Consider the following 21,005-nt stretch of genomic DNA (forward strand, 5'->3'; position numbering starts at 1 on the left):
AATGGCTAATATATGAATGTTATCTGATGTTAGAAAGTTATTAATTCCATGAACCTTATTTTTAAGGCTGCATATATTAATATGGGCTATTTTCAGCCTTTTCCTGGGTAGCTTATCAGAGATAGACATAATATGGAAAAGAGCAAACAAAACTAAATAAAAACACACACTACCATTCAAAAGTTTGGGGTCACTTAGAAATGTCCTTGCTTTTGAAAGAAAAGCACATTTTTTTGTCCATTAAAATAACATCAAATTGATCACAAATACAGTGTAGACATTGTTAATGTTGTAAATGACCATTGTAGCTGGAAACGGCAGATTTTTCGATGGAATATCTACATAGGCGTACAGAAGCCTGTGTTCCAATGGCACGTTGTGTTAGCTAATCCAGGTTTATCACTTTAAAAGTCTAAATGATCATTAGAAAACCCTTTTGCAATTGTTAGCACAGCTGAAAACTGTTGTTCTGATTAAAGAAGCAATAAAACTGGCCTTCTTTAGACGAGTTGAGTATCTGGAGCGTCAGCATTTACAGGCGATTACAGGCTCAAAATGGCCACAAACAAAGACCTTTCTCCTGAAACTCGTCAGTCTATTCTTGTTCTGAGAAATGAAGGCTATTCCATGCAAGAAATGGCCAAGAAACTGAAGATCTTGTCCAACACTGTACTACTCCCTTCACAGAACAGTGCAAACTGGCCCTAACCAGAATAGAAAGAGGAGTGGGGGGCCCCGGTGCACAACTGAGCAAGAGGACAAGTACATTAGAGTCTAGTTTGAGAAACAGACGCCTAACAAGTCCTAAACTGGCAGTTTAGTTATATAGTACACGCAAAACACCGGTCTCAACATCAACAGTGAAGAGGCGACTCCGGGATGCTGGCCTTCTAGGCAGAGTTGCGAAGAAAAAGCCATATCTCAGACTGGCCAATAAAAATACTAAGATGGGCAAAAGAACACAGACAATGGACAGAGGAAGATTGGAAAAACCTAAGTTTGAGGTGTTCGGATCACAAAGAGGAACATTCGTGAGACTCCGAAAAAATGAAAAGATGCTGGACGCCATCTGTCAAGCATGGTGGAGGCAATGGGATGGTCTGGGGGTGCTTTGGTGGTGGTAAAGTGGGAGATTTGTACAGGGTATAAGGGATCTTGAAGAAGGAAGGCTATCACTCCATTTTTTCAATGCCATGCCATATCCTGTGGACGGCACTTAATTGGAGCCAATTTCCTCCTACAACAGGACAATGACACAACGCACAGCTCCAAACTATGCAATAACTATTTAGGGAAGAAGCAGTCAGCTGGTATTCTGTCTATAATGGAGTGGCCAGCACAGTCACCGGATCTCAACCCTATTGAGCTGTTGTGGGTGCAGCTTGACCGTATGGTACATAAGAAGTGCCCATCAAGCCAATCCAACTTGTGGGAAGTGCTTCAGGAAGCATGGGGTGAAATCTCTTCAGATTACCTCAAAACATTGACAATTAGAATGCCAAAGGTCTGCAAGGCTGTAATTGCTGCAAATGGAGGAATATTTGACGAAAGCAAAGTTTGAAGGACACAATTACTATTTCAATTAAAAATCATTATTTATAACCTTGTCAACATCTTGACTATATTTCTTATTCATTTTGCAACTTATTTAATGTATGTTTTCATGGAAGTGATCCCAAACTTTTGAACGGTAGTGTACATTCAGCAGTCCATTAATCAGTTTGTGTGTGTAAGTGTGTGTGTGTGTGTGTGTGTGTGTGTGTGTGTGTGTGTGTGTGTGTGTGTGTGTGTGTGTGTGTGTGTGTGTGTGTGTGTGTGTGTGTGTTGCGGGGTTGAAGCTACAAACCAATAGGCTTAGCTCTCTCATCCCTTCCAGGCTTTTGGGAGGGAGGGTGGACAATGAGCCTCTCATAGCAGATGAAAGCAATGTCCCCACACACTCTGGCAGCTTTCATGGGTGGGATAAGTTCTCTCCTCTTCTGGCGCACAGGTTCAGGACAGTTCTCGTTGAGGAAGATATACGTTCCTCTCAAGTTCTTAGCTTTTCCAGAACAGCTACCTTGTCCTTGAAAATAAGGAACTTGACCACTATCGGCCTGGGCCTGTCACCTGGGTCGGTGGTGGGTTTTCCAGTCCTGTGGTCTCTTCATCTCAAACTTTCAGTGGTCCATCTTCAATTTCTCCAAGATTATTTCCCTCACTTTGTCCCTCAGACTCCATCCAGGTCTCATGTGGAGATTCTGCAATTCCGTCCACAAACATGTTGTTCCGCCTTGATTATCCCTCGAGATAATCTGATTTCTCCTTCCTTGTTATTCCTGTCCTCTCTCAGTTACTAACAGTTTGCTGTCATCTTGCCATTGTCATGTTTAAACCCATCGATCTGACCCTGGGAGAACTGCAAACTGTTCTTCAGGTCCTGGACCTCTCTGGTCAGGTTATCCATTATTTTATTAGTTTACACCACTAGTATTTGGACAAAACAAAGCTATTTTCTTGTAACAACTGCTTGCAGAACTCTTTTTGTTAATTAACCACTTGTAATAGAGAGACACCACTGTCCTTAATGGTACTCCCGTTGTCTTTGTCATAGTAGCAAACGAGGTTACACTGTTACTGTTTGAAGTTTCAGACAGGGCAGGTCGCAGGGAAGATTGAAAACAACTACAACAAACAGCAGGGATCTAGACAGCAACAAGCCCGGGACATTCCGCGGTCCCAGCCACAATGGCTAACCGCTTTGTGGGCTGCGTTCAAGCCCTCAAGACAACACCAATAGCTTGATAGGCAGCTAGCTAGCAGCTAGGCTAGCTGCTATACCAAACAGCTCCTCAGACCCAACCTTGGTCGGCAGGATCACTGGACAGATAGTAGGGGTCCCATCAATTGGTGCCAACCGCGTCGCGGGATCCAAACTCAAAAGGCAGCTAGCTTGTAACTAAACTTTTTCAATAAAATTTCAAAACAACAAAACGAGCTCTCCCTTGTTCACGCTCAACAGGAAGTGTTGATAATTGCGTTGTTTGCTCTATAACCTGTTAGTTCATATGCCTTGACACCGTAATATATAGGCCTAAGGCAGGGTCAATAAGAAGACACAGTGGCAGAATAAATTCAACCACACCTTTGTCACAAAACCAGAGAGCAACATCTGTCCGGTAAAGTTCACAAAGCATATTGCATGTAACAAACAGTTACATGACCTACAGCATGGTCAAGCAAGTTAATGTTTCAGACTTTTTCGGACCACTAAACAACTATTGATTTAGAACCTCAGAGAGCTATCCCAAGTCGCAAAGAAAACAGGGGCTGCCTCCACTATTCCAGCACCATTTCTGTTATTCCATCACCAGACTGTTATTTTCCGTCCTCTGGGAACATTGACTTCAATACAAAACCTAGAAGGATCATGATTCTTACCCCCTTCTATAGACTTACACAGTAATTATGACGACTTCCAGAGGACGTCCTCCAACCTATCAGAGCTCTTGAAGTATGAACTAACATCTTGTCCATCCAATCAAAGGATCAGAAAATTAATCTAGTCCTGAAAGCATAAGCTACAGCTAGCAAGCACTGCAGTACATAAAGTGTGGTGAGTAGTTGACTCAAAGTGAGAGAAAGACTATAGTTGAACAGTTTTGAACAAATAATTTCTTAAAATTAAGAGCTAGCTTTATTTTGTTGTATTTTATGTCTTATTATTTTACCTTTCACTTACTTAACTACTGCAGATAATTTTGCCTACTCAACAATCTGACTCCAACAGAGAGGAAAGGTATTTATGTTATCTAGATGGATAAAGGTATGAAATACTTCAACTGTTCTAAGTCAAGGTAAGCTTTCTGTACTGACATTGGGGCCTGCCGGTGTAATTGATAAACTCTTTGCTGTACACTGTTTACTAATGTTTTAGTTCTAGTTTGTTGATTATAAAGTTAATATGGTGATAATGATGTAGTTTGTGTAGTGGTTAGCGGCTATGGTATTGTCACGTTCTGACCTTTATTTTCCTTTGTTTTGTCTTTAGTTAGTATGGTCAGGGCGTGAGTTGGGGTGGGCAGTCTATGTTATGTGTTTCTATGTTTAGTTTTGTCAATTGGCCTGATATGGTTCTCAATCAGAGACAGGTGTTTTGCATTGTCTCTGATTGGGAACCATATTTAGGTTGCCTGTTTTCACTGTTGGTTTGTGGGTGTTTGTTTCCTGTGCCTGTGTTCATGCCACACGGGACTGTTTCGGTTAGGTTACTTTGTTATTTTGTATTTTTTGTCGTGTTCAGTGGATTATATTAAAACATGGACACTCTGCGTCTTCAGACGAAGAGGAGGAAATCAGCCGTTACAGGTATGATGGTTTGGCTTGGAGAAGGTTTTGCACCTGTTCACAGACAGCTGTTGTGTTGTGCACTGAAGTCCACTAGCAAAGGGAAAAGGTGGGAGCACATAGATGCGAGAAGGAATTTTACAATAAGCAAAGTGATGATGCTGTACGGACTGCTATGAAAGTTAACTGTGTGTGTGTGTTTGTGGGTGATCAGGGGTATATTTATTAAGCAGATTCTGTTGCAAAATGTTTCTTAAACGGAAGCAAACAGAACGATAAGAAGAGGGACCTACCTGGATTTGTCTAATAGAAACGGAATGTTTTGCAACTGTGTTTTGCAACTGTTTGGACTAATGACTACACCCTAGATCAGCTAGATGTAGGCAAGAGTGTTCACGGAAGGTATTGAATGTGTCACTGTTTGTCACCTTGATTACTCAAATTTGCCTCTCTACCTGTGCTCCTACTGTCACGATCGTCGGAAAGGACGGACCAAGCCGCAGCGTGAGTTGAGTTACACATATTTTAATATAAAGTGAAACTACAGAAAACAACAAACATACAACGAACGCGAAGTGCAGAGCGCACATAGGCACTAACTGAAACAATATCCCACAAAGCAGGTGGGAACAATGAACCACTTAAGTATGATCCCCAAATAGAGACAACGATAAAGAGTTGCCTCTAATTGGGAACCATACTAATACACCAAAATAGAAAAACAAATACTAGAAAACCCCCCTAGACACGCCCTGACCTAAAACACCATAGAGATCCCCGAGGGTTCTCTATGGTCAGGGCGTGACAGTACCTCCCCCCAAAAGGTGCGGACTCCGGCCACAAAACCTGAAATCAGATGGGGAGGGTTAGGGTGGGTGACTTGCGTTGGTGGCGGCTCCGGTACGGGTCGTAGCCCCCACCCAGACCACGGATCCTGCCATGGAGCCGGGCTGAACACCTTGCCTGGACTGGGCACCGGCGCAGAGGAGGACTCCTGCCATGGAGTGGGAATGGACACCGTGCCTGGACTGGGCATCAGCGCAGAGGAGGACTCCTGCCATGGAGCGGGACTGGACACCGTGCCTGGACTGGGCATCGGCGCAGAGGAAGGCTCCGGCCATGGAGCGGGACTGGACCCCGTGCCTGGACTGGGCATCGGCACAGAGGAAGGCTCGGGCCATGGAGCGGGACTGGACCCCGTGCCTGGACTGGGCATCGGCACAGAGGAAGGCTCCGGCCTTGGAGCGGGACTGGACACCGTGCCTGGACTGGGCACCGGCGCAGGTTGCACAGGACTGATGACACGCTCCTCAGGGAGAGTGCGTGGAGCCGGCACAGGACGTACCGGACTGAGAAGTCACACTGGAGGCCTGGTGCATGGAGCCTGTACAGGTTGCACTGGACTGGTGACACGCTCTTCAGGGCGAGTGCGGGGAGCTGGTACAGGACGTACCGGACTGGGGAGGGGCACTGGAGGCCTGGTGCGTGGAGCCGGCACAGATGGCACCGGACTGATGACACGCTCTTCAAGGCGAGTGCGGGGAGCTGGCACTGGACGTACCGGGCTGAGAAGGTGCACTGGAGGCCTGGTGCCGGCACAGGTTTCACCAGACTGTTTACACGCTCTCCAAACGCCTGCACTGCAGCATACTCCTCGCTAACACCTCTCTCCGGTACTCCTCATTGAACTCCTCCACCGACTCCCATTTGGGCTCTGGCACTCTCCGCTGCTCAGCCGTCCGCCCTATGTGGACCCCCCCCCCCCCAAAATCTTGGGTTTTCTGTGGCCGCAGCCCCCGGCGTCGTCGCTGATCCTCCTGATTTCTCTGCGATTCCCGCCAAGGAAGGGTCTTGCATCCTCCCATTGTCTCTTCCCATGTCCAACTCACTTTATCCTCCCTGGTACGCTGCTTGGTCCTTGTGTGGTGGGTATTCTGTCACGATCGTTGGAAAGGACGGACCAAGGCGCAGCGTGAGTTGAGTTCCACATATTTTAATACAAAGTGAAACTACAGAAAACAACAAACATACAACGAACGTCAAGTGCAGCGCGCACATAGGCACTAACTGAAACAATATCCCACAAAGCAGGTGGGAACAATGAACCACTTAAGTATGATCCCCAATTAGAGACAACGATAAAGAGCTGCCTCTAATTGGGAACCATACTAATACACCAACATAGAAAAACAAATACTAGAAAACCCCCCTAGTCACGCCCTGACCTAAAACACTGTAGAGAACCCCGAGGGCTCTCTAACTACGTGACACCTACATTATAAACTTTCATTTGTAGGCTAGGTTGTAGCAACCTCATGATGGGTATAGGGCAAATTCGAGTATCATGTAGTAGCCTAAACCTATCGCTGTTACATTGAGCTGGGTGAATGGAATATGAGTGACAGTCATCCAATATACTGTAATAGAGAAGAAGAAAAAAGTCAGCTCTAATCTAGAACGGCATGAACCACTCCTGATATAGAGAGAGGGACAATGGAGAAAGAGAGAGAGAGGCATTCTGGAACTGAGTTCTTAAACATCAGACTGAATTCCAGCCTTTCTCGCCCTTCTCTCACCAAGGGGCCAAATGTGGTTTCTCCACCCCAGAGTGGAGCACCTCTGACTGGGCAGGGTCTGACCACATATTCCCCTCCCATCAACCCACCACCAACCTAGAGAAGAACAACAATGCCAACTAGTAGCAGTGTCTATGCCACATAATTGTTTATTGCCCTCTATTCATTGCACTAAATCTGTGGTGACAGTCAATCATTGTGGATGGTGTCTGCAATAAGAGAGTTGAGCACACAAAAACAAGTAACAACAACAAACAAGTATAAAAGTGTGCCAGGGGTGGGGTGTGTATTGGGTCAGGGAGGAGGGGCAGAGGAGTGTAGGATACTCAGGGGACATGAGTAGCAGTAATAGGCCAAAGGCGTTGCCGTGAGTTACGGCCGTCTCTCCAGCCTAGGCAACATTATGGTAATAGTTTCAACTGTGATTAAATCAGATCAGGATCAAGACAAACCCAAGAGGGAGAGAACAGGAAAGACAGAGAAAAAGGGGAGCGGAGAGGAAGGGTCATCAGTCATAAACGCCACCCTCCCCTCATTCTCCCACCCTTTCTTCCCATCTTTCGGAGTCCTCCCTTGGTAGGTTCACTCTGAAAAAGTGCTCATGCACTATTAGACTTCAATAATACAGTGGCAAGACAAAGTATGTGAATCTTTTTGAATTACCTGGATTTCTGCATTAATTGGTCATCAAATTTGATCTGATCTTCATCTAAGCCACAACAATAGACCAACATATTGTGCTTAAACTAATAACACACAAATTATTGTATATTTCTTGTCGATATTGAATACGTCATTTAAACATTCACAGTGTAGGTTGGAAAAAGTATGTGAACTCCTAGGCTTATGACTTCTCCAAAAGCTAATTGGAGTTAGGAGTCAGCTAACCTGGAGTCCAATCACTGAGACGAGATTGGAGATGTTGATTAGAGCTGCCTTGTCCTATAAAAAACACTCACAATATTTGAGTTTGCTATTCACAAGAAGCATTGCCTGATGTGAACCATGCCTTTAAAGAGATATCAGAAGACCCAAGATTAAGAATGGTTGACTTGCATGAAGCTGGAATTATTTTTTAAAAGCCTTGATGTTCATCAGTCCACGGTAAGTAAAATTGTCTATAAATGGAGAAAGTTCAGCACCGTTGCTACTCTCCCTAGGAGTGGCTGTCCTGCAAAGATGACTGCAAGAGCACAGCGCAGAATGCTCAATGAGGTTAAGAGGAATCCTAGAGTGTCAGCTAAAGACTCACAGACATATCTGGAAGATGCTAACATCTCTGTTGACGAGTCAAAAATATGTCAAACACTAAACAAGAATGGTGTTCATGGGAGGACACCACGGAAGAAGCCACTGCTGTCCAAAAAAAACATTGCTGCACGTCTGAATTTCGCAAAAGAGCACCTGGATGTTCCACAGCGCTACTGGCAAAGTATTCTGTTGACAGATGAAACTACAGTTGAGTTGTTTGGAAGGAACACACAACACTATGAGTGGAGAAAAAAAGGCACAGCACACCAGCATCAAAACCTCAATCGAACTGTAAAGTATGCTGGAGGGAGCATCATGGTTTGGTGCTGCTTTGCTGCCTCAGGACCTGGACAGCTTGCTATCGTCACCAGAAAAATGATTTCAAGTTTATCAAGACATTTTGCAGGAGAATGTTAGGCTATCTGTCCACCAATTGAAGGTCAACAGAAGTTGGGTGATGCAACAGGACAATGACCCAAAACACAGAAGTAAATCAACAACAGAATGGCTTAAACAGAAGAAAATACGAGTCCTGACCCCAACCCGATTGAGATGCTGTGGCATGACCTCAAGAGAACAGCTCACACCAGACATCCCAAGAATATTGCTGAACTGAAACAGTTTTGTAAAGAGGAATTGTCCAAAATTGCTCCTGACCTTTGTGCAGGTCTGATCCGCAACTACAGAAAACGTTTGGTTGAGGCTATTGCTGGCTACCCCTACCCTTACCCTGAACAGCTCTCCACCCCTCACAGCAACTCGCCCAAGCCTCCCCCATTTCTCCATCACCCAAATCCAGATAGCTGATGTTCTGAAAGAGCTGCTAAATCTGGACCCCTACAAATCAGCCGAGCTAGACAATCTGGATCCTCTCTTTCAAAAATGATCTGCCGAAATTGTTGCAACCTCTGTTCAACCTCTCTTTCGTATCGGCTGAGATTCCCATAGATTGGAAAGCTGCCGCGGTCATCCCCCTCTTCAAAGGGGGAGACACTCTAGACTCAAACTGCTACAGACCTATATCTATCCTGCCCTGTCCTGCCCTTTCTAAGGTCTTCGAAAGCCAAGTTAACAAACAGATTACCGACCATTTCGAATCCCACCGTACCTTCCCCGCTATGCAATCTCAGCCACACTCACGGTCCTAAACGATATCAGAACCGCCATCGATAAGAGACATTACTGTGCAGCTGTATTCATCAACCTGGCCAAGGCTTTCGACTCTGTCACCACATTTTTATCAGGAGACTCAACAGCTTTGGTTTCTCAAATGATTGCCTCGCCTGATTCACCAACTAATTCTTTGATAGAGTTCAGTGTGTCAAATCGGAGGGCCTGTTGTCCGGACCTCTGGCAGTCTCTATGGGGGTGCCACAGGGTTCAGTTCCCGGGCCGACTCTCTTCTCTGTATATATCAATGATGTCGCTCTTGCTGCTGGTGATTCTCTGATCCACCTCTACGCAGACGACACCATTCTGTATACTTCTGGCCCTTCTTTGGACACTGTGTTAACCTCTAACGAGCCTCAACCCCGGATCCGGGATCACCCCCCACCCCCCCCACACTGATTAGCATCGCTAGCATAGCGTCACAATTAAATAGTAGCATCTAAATATCATTAAATCACAAGTCCAAGCCACCTAATGAAAGATACAGATCTTGTGAATAAAGCCACCATTTCAGATTTTTTAAATGTTTTACAGGGAAGACACAATATGTAAATCTATTAGCTAACCACGTTAGCAAAGGACACGATTTTTTTACTCCCAACAGCTTTTTCCTGCGTCAGTAGCTATCACTAATTCGACTAAATAAAAATATATATAGCCACTAACCAAGAAACAACTTCATAATATGACAGTCTGATAACATATTTATGGTATAGCATAGTTTTTTTTGGGAAAAATGTGCATTTTTCAGGTATAAATCACAGTTCTACATTGCAGCTGCAATCTGAAATAGTGCTGACCCAGCCAGAACAATTACAGAGACCAACGTCATATAACGAATTACTCATCTTAAAACATTTCAGAAAAATACACAGCGTACAGATATTGAAAGCCCAACATCTGGTGAATCCAAACAATATTTCAGATTTATTAAATGTTTTATAACGAAAACAAAATGTAGCGCTAAATTAGCATAGCTATACCAGGCAGATTCGGCTAGGCGCCCACGGCCAGTTCACATGCACAACAGATATGATATAACATCGTAAATTGGGTCTTACTATGGCTGATCTTTCATCAGAATGTTGATCAAAGTGTCCTTTGTCAAGATGAGTCGTTGGTTCCGTTCAGAAATCTTCCTTTCCCACTCCATTTAGCACAGGTACCGGTCGAGTGGCACAGATCTCTCAAATGTAAATAAATTGTGACAACGGAACACCGCAAAACTCCCAAAAAAATTCAAATAATCTGATTAAACTATATTGAAAAAACATACATTACGTTGATATGGTCACATGTATCAAACAAAATTCGACACGGAGATAGTTTTCATCCATAACGCCAGCAAAACAGTACACAATCGCAGCTCCAACTCGTGCGAATCAGCAAACCGGAAGTTGTCGGTCACGCCAAAGAAATAGGTCTTATTTCACGTCAGTACCAGATAAACAAAGAATTTCTCCTCTGACGTCCTCTTGACACCCAGAGGAAGGCGAATGAGGTGTGTTTCGGGTCATAGGGGGCACGACCATATATAGGCAGAGCTTTGAAGCCAGCATAACACATCTTGATTTTATGTTCTTGGTCATGGAAAGTGCTGTGAAATGACTTCTGTATCACTCAGAGACAAAATTGAAACGGTTTTAGAAACTAGAGATTGTTTTCTTTCCAATGGTATTATTTATATGCATGTAGTAAGAGCAATAATTGAATAAGAGGCAGTTTAATCTGTAGAGCAAATTATGCTAATGGGAAAATAGCACCCCCTGTATTCTCAAGAAGTTAAACTGCCTAGTACTCAATTCTTGCTCGTACAATATGCATATTATTATTATTATTGGATAGAAAACACTCTCTAGTTTCTAAAACCGTTGGAATTATGTCTCTGAGTGAAACAGAACTCATTCTACAGCACTTTTCCTGCCAGGGAGTGAGATTTCAGAAATCTTGGCCCCTGCTCCCAGGTCAGTTTATAAGTCCCTGTGAATGCTGTGGGGCTACAAACACTGCCTACGCCTTCCTCTAGATGTCAGTAAGTGGTGACAATTTGAATGGGGTCGATTGCGCAATCTGGGACTTTATAAAAGACCAAGATACGGAAGTACCTTTCTTTTCAGCCGTGCGCTCGACGCAGAGTGGTCGTCGGACTGGCCTCCTTCCAAGCTTTGGTTCAGCCACTTCTATATCCCCGGTCATATTTTTATTCGTTATAGGTGTTAAAGACATCATAAGGTAGTTAATTTAAACCGTTTTATAGCAATTTATATCCGTTTAGTGCGATTTTCTGGCATTTCTTTGTGACGCACTTCCAATAGTTGGACACTTTTCCAGTACATGCCGAACGTTAGTGGCCATTTCGACAGGACAAGAGGACATCTTTCGACCAAAAGACGATTAGACCGGAGAAAGGATACATTGCCCAAGATTCTGATGGAAGTTCAGCTAATAGTAAGAACTATTTATGATGATAAATCGTTGTTCTGTTGAAAAATGTTAAACGCATATGCCGCCATTTTCTTTGGGGTAGCTTCGCTTTGGCGCACCCTGTATTGCACAGTAAGGATAATTTAAAAAATGTAATTCAGCGATTGCATTAAGAACTAATTTGTCTTTCAATTGCTGTCCACCCTGTATTTTTTAGTCAAGTTTATGATTATTTATTCATTAGACTAGATCACTGTCCAAGATGGCGCCCGACATTTTCTGGCCAGTTTGGCTACTATTCTCATTGTATAACCACGTTTTTTTGTGGCTAAATATGCACATTTTCGAACAAACTCTATATGTATGTTGTAATATGATGTTACAGGAGTGTCATCGGAAGAATTCTGAGAAGGTTAGTGAAAAAATTAATATATTTTGGTGGTGATAATGCTATCGCTCTTTTTGCCTTGAATCAATGCTGGGGTAATGTTTGCACATGTGGTATGCTAATATAACGATTTATTGTGTTTTCGCTGTAAGACACTTAGAAAATCTGAAATATTGTCTGGATTCACAGGATCTGTGTCTTTCAATTACTGTACGCTGTGTATTTTTAAGAAATGTTTTATGATTAGTAATTAGGTAATACACGTTGCTCTCTGTATTTATTCTAGTCGAGTTGTGATGGTGGGTGCAATTGTAAACTATGATTTCTACCTGAAATATGCACATTTTTCTAACAAAACCTATGCTATACAATAAATATGTTATCAGACTGTCATCTGATGAGGTTTTTTCTTGGTTAGTGGCTATCAATATCTTTATTTGGTCGAATTGGTGATAGCTACTGGTGGAGAGAAAAAATGGTGGACAAAGAAAAATTGTGTCTTTTGCTAACGTGGTTAGCTAATAGATTTACATATTGTGTCTTCCCTGTAAAACATTTTAAAAATCAGAAATGATTGCTGGATTCACAAGAAGTGTATCTTTCATCTGGTGTCTTGGACTTGTGATTGAATGATATTTAGATGCTAGTATTTACTTGTGACGCTATGCTAGCTATGCTAGTCAGCTTTTTTACTGGTGGGGGTGGTGGGGGGTGCTCCCGGATCCGGGTTTCTGATGCGGTAGAAGTTAACAACCTCCAGACGAGCTTCAATGCCATACAACTCTCCTTCCGTGGCCTCCAACTGCTCTTAAATGCAAGTAAAGCTAAATGCATGCTCTTCAACCGATCGCTGCCCGCACCTGCCCGCCCGTCCAGCATCACTACTCTGGACAGTTCTGACTTAGAATATGTGGACAACTACATATACCTAGGTGTCTGGTTAGACTGTAAACTCTCCTTCCAGACTTACATCAAGCTTCTCCAATCCAAAATTAACTCTAGAATCGGCTTCCTATATCGCAACAAAGCATCCTTCACTCATGCTGCCAAATACACTCTTGTAAAACTGACCATCCTACCGATCCTCGACTTCGACGATGTCATTTACAAAAGAGCCTCCAACACTCTACTCAACAAATTTGATGCAGCCTATCACAGTGCCATCCATTTTGTCACCAAAGCCCCATATACTACCCACCACTACGATCTGTACGCTCTCATTGGCTGGCCCTCGCTTCCTTCTCGTCGCCAAACCCACTGGCTCCAGGTCATCTACAAGTCTCTGCTAGGTAAAGCCCCGCCTTATCTCAGGTCACTGGTCACCATAGCAGCACCCACTCGTAGCACGCGCTCCAGCAGGTATATCTCACTGGTCACCCTCAAAGCCAATTCTTCCTTTGACCGCATTTCCTTCCAGTTCTCTGCTACCAATGACTGGAATGAACTTCAAAAATCACTGAAGCTGGAGACTCATATCTCCCTCACTAGCTTTAAGCACCAGCTGTCAGAGCAGCTCACAGATCACTGCACCTGTACATAGCCCATCTGTAAACAGCCCATCCAACTACCTCACCCCCATACTGTATTTATGTATTTATTTTGCTCCTTCCCCAGTATCTCTACTTGCACATTCTTCTGCATCATCTACTGCATCAATCTTCTGCATCTACCATTCCAGTGTTTAATTGCTATATTGTAATTACTTCGCCACCATGGCCTATTTATTGCCTTACCTCCCTTATCCTACCTCATTTGTACATGCTGTATATAGACTTTTTCTACTGAGTGTTTGTTTATTCCATTTGTAACTCTGTGTTGTTGTATGTGTCAAACTCTTTTGGTTTGCTAGCCTACCTGGTTAAATAAAGGTGAAATTTAAAAAAAAAAGAGGGTCAACCAGTTATTAAATCCATGTGTTCACATACTTTTTACACCCTGCACTGTGAATGTTTACACGGGGTGTTCAATAAAGACATAAATGTAAAATTGTGTGTGTTATTAGTTTAAGCAGTCTGTGTTTGTCTATTGTTGTGACCTAGATGAAGATCAGATAAAATTTTATGACCAATTTATGCATAAATCCAGGTATTTCCAAAGGGTTCACATACTTTTTCTCTACACTGTATATTGGGCTACATAGGGTTCTGTCTGTATCAACTCTCTTCTCTGGCTCTGAAATATTGTCCTCCGAGTGTCCCCCTCCCTCCCGGTCTCTCTCTCCGCCTCTCTCTCTCTCTGATAGAGATGCGGGGCGGATCTCTACCGAGGTTTAACACCTAAAAGTGTCACTCAGGATTTCACGCTGCAGCTCAATGAATCCAAAGGAAACCGAGGGAATAGAGAAAGAGGAGAGGATAGAAGATGGGAGAGAATACCAGAAAGCAAAGATCACAAGACACACACAGACCTGCCATGACTGGGCCATACATTACAGAACGATGTTAGATAGAGAGAGAGAAAGTGAGAGTGTGTGTGTGTGTGTGTGTGTGTGTGTGTGTGTGTGTGTGTGTGTGTGTGTGTGTGTGTGTGTGTGTGTGTGTGTGTGTGTGTGTGTGCGTGTGCATTCGTACTTGAATGTGTGTTTGTGTGTGTGTGTCTGCACGAAGTGCGCACGTGTGTCAGAGAGAGCTTGTAAAAAAGGAGAAAAACATTCCACGCTAATGCATTGGCATTAGCTACACATGCTGCACAACAGCACTTCAACCTGAAGAGAGCCAGGCATGTTTGAACACTGGAGATGATACTGATACTGTTCATAAACCACCTCACTAGTTCTTTGGCACAGAGACAACAAGGTAAACTCATTATATCTCTATACCGGCAGCCAAGCCACAGACAGACCTACGCAGAGGGATTCACTCTCATTGGGAGAACTGGAGAACAGCCAACACTGCTGGCGGCACAAATTATAGAAATTACAGTGAGAGAGAGGGTGTCAACAAAAGCACCATGAGAACGGGATGGAGAGAGGGATCGATTGAGTTGAAATGAGTAATTTGAGTAAAACATTTGTGGATGAGAGAGTGGATAGCAAAATAGAGAGAAGGATGGAGATCGGTAGTGAGAGCAAGCGCAAGAGACACACCTTTTCTCCCTCAGGAGACTGAAAAGATATGGCATGGGTCCCCAGATACTCAAAAAGTTCTACAGCTGCACCATCGAGGGCATCCTGACCAGTTGCATCACCACCTGGTATGGCAACTGCTAATGTGGGAAAAAGTCCACACATACTCACACACCCTTTCTTCAGACACACACACCACTCTTGTCACTACTATCCCTTACAAATCTTCTTCCATTTTGAATGTCTGTATCTCTCCCACAAACCTGCGCCTTCCACAGCCTCCCTAAGTCACCTTACCTCTCACCACACACACACACACACACACACACACATGAAAACTTTTGAGGGTGAGAGGGGAAGATTACACCCAAATTGACCTGCCCCCCTCCCACCCTCCACCCTCCCCATGCTCCCTCCCCCATCCCCATCCCACCCCAGCAGGGCTAGCTGAGTATGGGGGCAGATGTCTTAGTAAGCTGGAGTAGGGTGGTGGAAGGAGGGGGGTGCATTGTCCGCTGAGCCTCTACATAGTAATTATGACCACCCACTCACCCCCATTCCTTACCCCTCCTGCCACTCCCGAGGGCTCTAATTTTGGTCACGCGCTGCAGAATGGCATCTCGGCACTCCCTAAACAGCTACTCAATCAGACATGCAGGGAGTGGAAACCAAACAACCAACCGACTCAGTATCTGCTGACACACACCAACTAACAAACGGCTATCTGAGGTATTAGGAGTGCAGAGGGAGACATTAAATATCACACAATTTAGAGTAGGCATAGCTCATTCATGGCCCATGTGAAAAATAAACTCTACACAGTAACGTTGCATGGAAATAACTCCATGTCAATTTAGCACACAGACACTTTTACACAGAAAATATACCAGACTACAAACTTCAGAACAGCCTCAATGTTGGTATTTTATTAGGATCCCCATTAGCTTTTGCAAAAGCTACCTTTCCTTTCCTGTAGTCCACACAAAATATGAAACATAATACAGAAGGACATAATAGAGAACATCAATATACAAGAACAGCTCAAGGACAGAACTACATTAAAAAGAAATTGTAGGCTACGTGTGCCTTTACATCAATGCATACACAAAAACTGTATAGGTCAAATAGGGGAGAGGCGTTGTGCCGTGAGGTGTTGCTTTATCTGTTTTTTGAAACCAGGTTTGCTGTTCATGTGAGCAATATGAGATGGAAGGAAGTTCCATGCAATAAGGGCTCTATATAATACTGTACGCTTTCTTGAATTTGTTTTGGATTTGGGGACTGTGAAAAGTCCCCCGGTGGCATAAGTATGTGTGTCAGTGCTGCATGTAAGTTGACTATGCAAACAATTTGGGATTTTCAACACATTAATGTTTCTTATAAAAAGAAGGAGTGATGCAGTCAGTCTCTCCTCAACTCTTAGCAAAGAGAGCGAAACATGCCGCTTTTTTCTGGGCCAGCTGCAGCTTAACTAGGTCTTTCCTTGCAGCACTGGACGACACGACTGGACAATAATCAAGATTAGACAAAACTAGAGCCTGCAGAACTTGCTTTTTGGAGTTTTGTGTCAAAAAAGCAGAGCATCTCTTTATTACGGCTAGACCTCTCCCCATCTTTACAACCATTGGATCTATATTATTTGGCCATGACAGTTTACAATCTAAGGTAATGCAAAGTAATTTAGTCTCCTCAACTTGTTCAACAGCCACACCATTCATTACCAAATTCAGCTGAGGTCTAGAACTTAAGGAATGATTTGTACCAAATACAATGCTCTTACAGTGACTTGCGAAAGTATTCACCCCCCTTGGGATTTTTCCTATTTTGTTGCCTTACAACCTGCAATTAAAATAGATTTTTGGGGGATTTGTATCATTTGATTTACACAACATGCACAACTGAAGTTGCAGCTCCTTCAGGGTTATCTTTGGTCTCTTTGTTGCCTCTCTGATTAATGCCCTCCTTGCCTGTTCAGTGAGTTTTGTTGGGTGGCCCTCTCTTGGCAGGTTTGTTGTGGTGCCATATTCTTAAAAAAAAATTATAATGGATTTAATGGTGCTCCGTGGGATGTTCAAAGGTTCGGATATTTTTTTATAACACAACCCTGATCTGTACTTCTCCACAATTTTGTCCCTGACCTGTTTGGAGAGCTCCTTGGTCTTCATGGTGCCGCTTGCTTGGTGGTGCCCCTTGCTTAGCGGTGTTGCAGACTCTGGGGCCTTTAAGAACAGGTGTATATATACTGAGATCATGTGACAGAACATGTGACACTTAGATTGCACACAGGTGGACTTTATTTAACTAATTATGTGACTTCTGAAGGTAATTGGTTGCACCAGATCTTATTTAGGGGTGTCATAGCAAAGGGGGTGAATACATACGCACACAACCTTTTTCCGTTTTTTATTTTTTAGACGTTTTTGAAACAAGTCATTTTTTAAATTTCACTTCAATTTGGACTATTTTGTGTATGTCCATTACATGAAATCCAAAATACAAATCTGTTTAAATTACAGGTTGTAATGCAACAAAATAGGAAAAACCCCAAGGGGGATGAATACTTTTGCAAGGCACTGTAGTTTTAGAGATGTTCAGGACCAGTTTATTACTGGCCACCCATTCCAAAACAGACTGCAACTCTTTGTTAAGGGTTTCAGTGACTTCATTAGCTGTGGTTGTTGATGCGTATATGGTTGAATCACCAGCATACATGGACACACATGCTTTGTTTTTTGCCAGTGGCAGGTCATTGGTAAAAATAGAAAGAGTAGAGGGCCTAGAGAGCTGCCCTGCGGTACACCACACTTTACATGTTTGACATTAGAGAAGCTTCCATTAAAGAAAACCCTCTGAGTTCTATTAGATAGATAGCTCTAAATCGACGATATAGCAGAGGTTGAAAAGCCATAACACCATATATATTTTTTCAACAACAGGTTATGGTCAATAATATCAAAGGCTACACTGAAATCTAACAGTACAGCTCCCACAATCTAATTATTATCAATTTCTTTCAACCAATCATCAGTCATATGTGTCAGTTCAGTACATGTTGAGTTCCCTTCTCTATAAGCATGCTGAAAGTCTGTTGTTAATTTGTTTACAGAGAAATAGCATTGTATTTGGTCAAACACACTTTTTTCCAACAGGTTGCTAAGAGCTGGCAGCGAGCTTATAGGTCTGCTGTTAGAACCAGTAAAGGCAGCTTTACCACTCTTGGGTAGCGGAATTACTTTGGCTTCCCTCCAGGCCTGAGGAAAAAGACTTTCCTCCAGGCTCAAATTAAAAATATGACAGATAGGAGTGGCTATAGAGTCAGCTACCATCCTCAGTAGCTTTCCATCTAAGTTGTCAATGCCAGGAGGTTTGTCATTATTGATCGATAACATTACTTTTTCCACTTCTCCCACACTAGCTTTACAAAATTCAAACTAGCATTGCTTTTCTTTCATTATAATTTTTTTTATGCATGAATACAATTGCTTACTGTTCGTTGTGGGCATTTTCTGCCTAAGTTTGCCCACTTTGCCAATTAAATAATCATAAAAATAATTGGCAACATCAAATAGTTTTGTCATGAATAAGCCATCTGATTTGATGAAAGATGGAGTTGAATTTGTCTTTCTGCCCATAATTTCATTTAAAAGTACTCAAGTTTTTTTCCATTATTCTTTATTTCATTGATCTTGGCTTCATCGGGGCGTGGACTCTACAAGGTGTCAAAAGTGTTCCACAGGGATGCTAGCCTATGTTGACTCCAATGCTTCCCAAAGTTGTGTCAAGTTGGCTGGATGTCCTTTGGGTCGTGAACCATTCTTGATACACACTTGAAAAACCCAGCATCATTGCAGTTCTTAACACAAACCGGTGCGCCTAGCACCTACGAACATACCTCGTTCAAAGGCACTTAAATCTTTTGTCAATCTGTCTCAATTGTCTCAAGGCTTACAAATAATTATTTAACCTGTCTCCTCCCCTTCATCTACACTGATTGAAGTGGATTTAACAAGTGACATTAACAAGGGATCAAAGCTTTCCCATGGATTCACCTGGTCATTGTATGTCATGGAAAGAGCATGTCCTTAATGTTTTGTATACTCAGTGTATATCTCTACCTCTCAGTCAGTGAGAATACGCTCTACATATGAACAACGTCTGTGGGGGAAAAGTTACAGGAGAGGAACTAAGGATGATCTATATCACTCCTAATTAGCAAGAACCAACATCCCTGCAAGAAAGCAAACATGTTCCATTCAACTGACTCTGCGGGAAAGCAACTATAAACCACTGTTCATACAACAGCACAGGAGAGAGAACAACGATAAAGAGGTCACACACACTTCACACAACATTGTAGGCAGGGAGAAGATATCCCGCCAGCACACAACGAAGCAAACACACACACACAACGGACAACAATGGTGCTAGATACAGGACAACTAACAAACCAATAAGGACAATAAAAGTACACAACAAGTTTCATTCAAATGACCTTTTCCAGATGCAAGAATGACATATTTTACTAAAACAGAGCCAGCTCTTATGTGTATATGAATAAAAACACATTCATTCCTACCAGACACACCATCAAGGCATTCACCTTCAAAGAGTTTAGGACTAGGACAGTGATTAAAAGGACCCTAGTTTACCACACAGACACAACATGATATGAAAGATAAAGAAATCTAAACTCTGATGCACCTTTGACTGCGGATCAGACGCTTGAGAAAAAACTTGATCTATGCGTTCTTTACTGTACAAAACCAACTGACAATGTAAAACCTTTGACAGATGGAAGGAGGCCCCAAATAGCATTGGACATAAAAGAGTCTACAGCAAAATAACATAAATAAATCCAACTTACCAGTTGGCATAATGGCTTGACTTTCCTTCAGCAAAAAGAACAGATGAGTTTAAACCCCTGAAGAGGGGTAAATGGTTCGAAAAGAAAACAACAGTCCAGGAAAGTTTGCATATCCACCAGGAGCAGAGTATTCCAATCGCAGTATTCCCTTCCCGCAGCATGCAGAATTCCCCCACACTTCCTCACATTCTCTCAGTCAGTCGGATACATTTCCTTCTTCAGGGAGCAAGCATGCCATCCGCTGCTCCGAACACACACTCATAAACACGCACTCACTCTGGCACCTAACACACACACTCAGGCTTCTCACTGGTGCAGCAGCTGTTGAACCCTCTTTCTATACTTTATTTCTCTCAGATTGTTTCTCTATAGCTTGCTCTCTCTTTCCCTTCTTTGCTGGCTTGCTGAAGCTGTCTCTCACTGGGCTCTCTGTCTCCCTCTTTCAGACAGGCTCACTCTCTCCCTCTCTCTCTGGTGGTAGCATGTCCACTCAGTGTATGTGTGTATGTCTCTGTGTGCGTCAGACTGAATGACCTCTGCTCTCCCCTGTTCCCTCCCCCCTGGGCTTTCCCCTCCACCCGACTCCTCCCCCTCTCTCCCACAGCAAATTACAAGGAGTTGATTTCCACATTAAGTGCCCTCTCTCCCCATGTCCTCTCTTCTCTCTCCTTTTATCTTCCTCCTCCCGTTTTTTTTAAGTCGGTCGTTCTTTTCAAACTCTCGGGAGGTCTCTGTATTCCGCATGAAGAAAAAATACACTATGTATGGGTGTGTTTGTGTGTGTGACAGCACAGGCATTGAATCCCTGCGGTTAGTCAATAGGTTCACAGAACAGTGCAGCTTACTGTTCAGTAGGCTACCATACAACGCTAGTGAACCCTCAAACTGCGAACTATCCAACTAGTGCCCTCCACCCCACCCCAACAGGTCCTAGGCAGCCTG

The 21,005-nt window shown here is 43.3% G+C and overlaps 1 protein-coding gene across 1 annotated transcript in view; it reads right to left on the minus strand.

The window, feature by feature from the left end:
* The window catches only part of LOC120024380 (pleckstrin homology domain-containing family G member 1-like), a 102,212-nt gene extending 81,694 nt beyond the window's left edge, over positions 1–20,518 (minus strand). Inside the window, exon 1 of the mRNA XM_038968610.1 lies at positions 20,064–20,518. Within this exon, the coding sequence (XP_038824538.1) occupies positions 20,064–20,073 (10 nt within the window). The 5' untranslated portion in view covers positions 20,074–20,518. The remainder of the gene's footprint in view (positions 1–20,063) is intronic.
* Between the last annotated feature and the right edge of the window lie 487 nt (positions 20,519–21,005).

The sequence above is a fragment of the Salvelinus namaycush genome, chromosome 29 (assembly GCF_016432855.1).
Source record: "Salvelinus namaycush isolate Seneca chromosome 29, SaNama_1.0, whole genome shotgun sequence".
NCBI classification, from domain to species: Eukaryota; Metazoa; Chordata; class Actinopteri; order Salmoniformes; family Salmonidae; genus Salvelinus; species Salvelinus namaycush.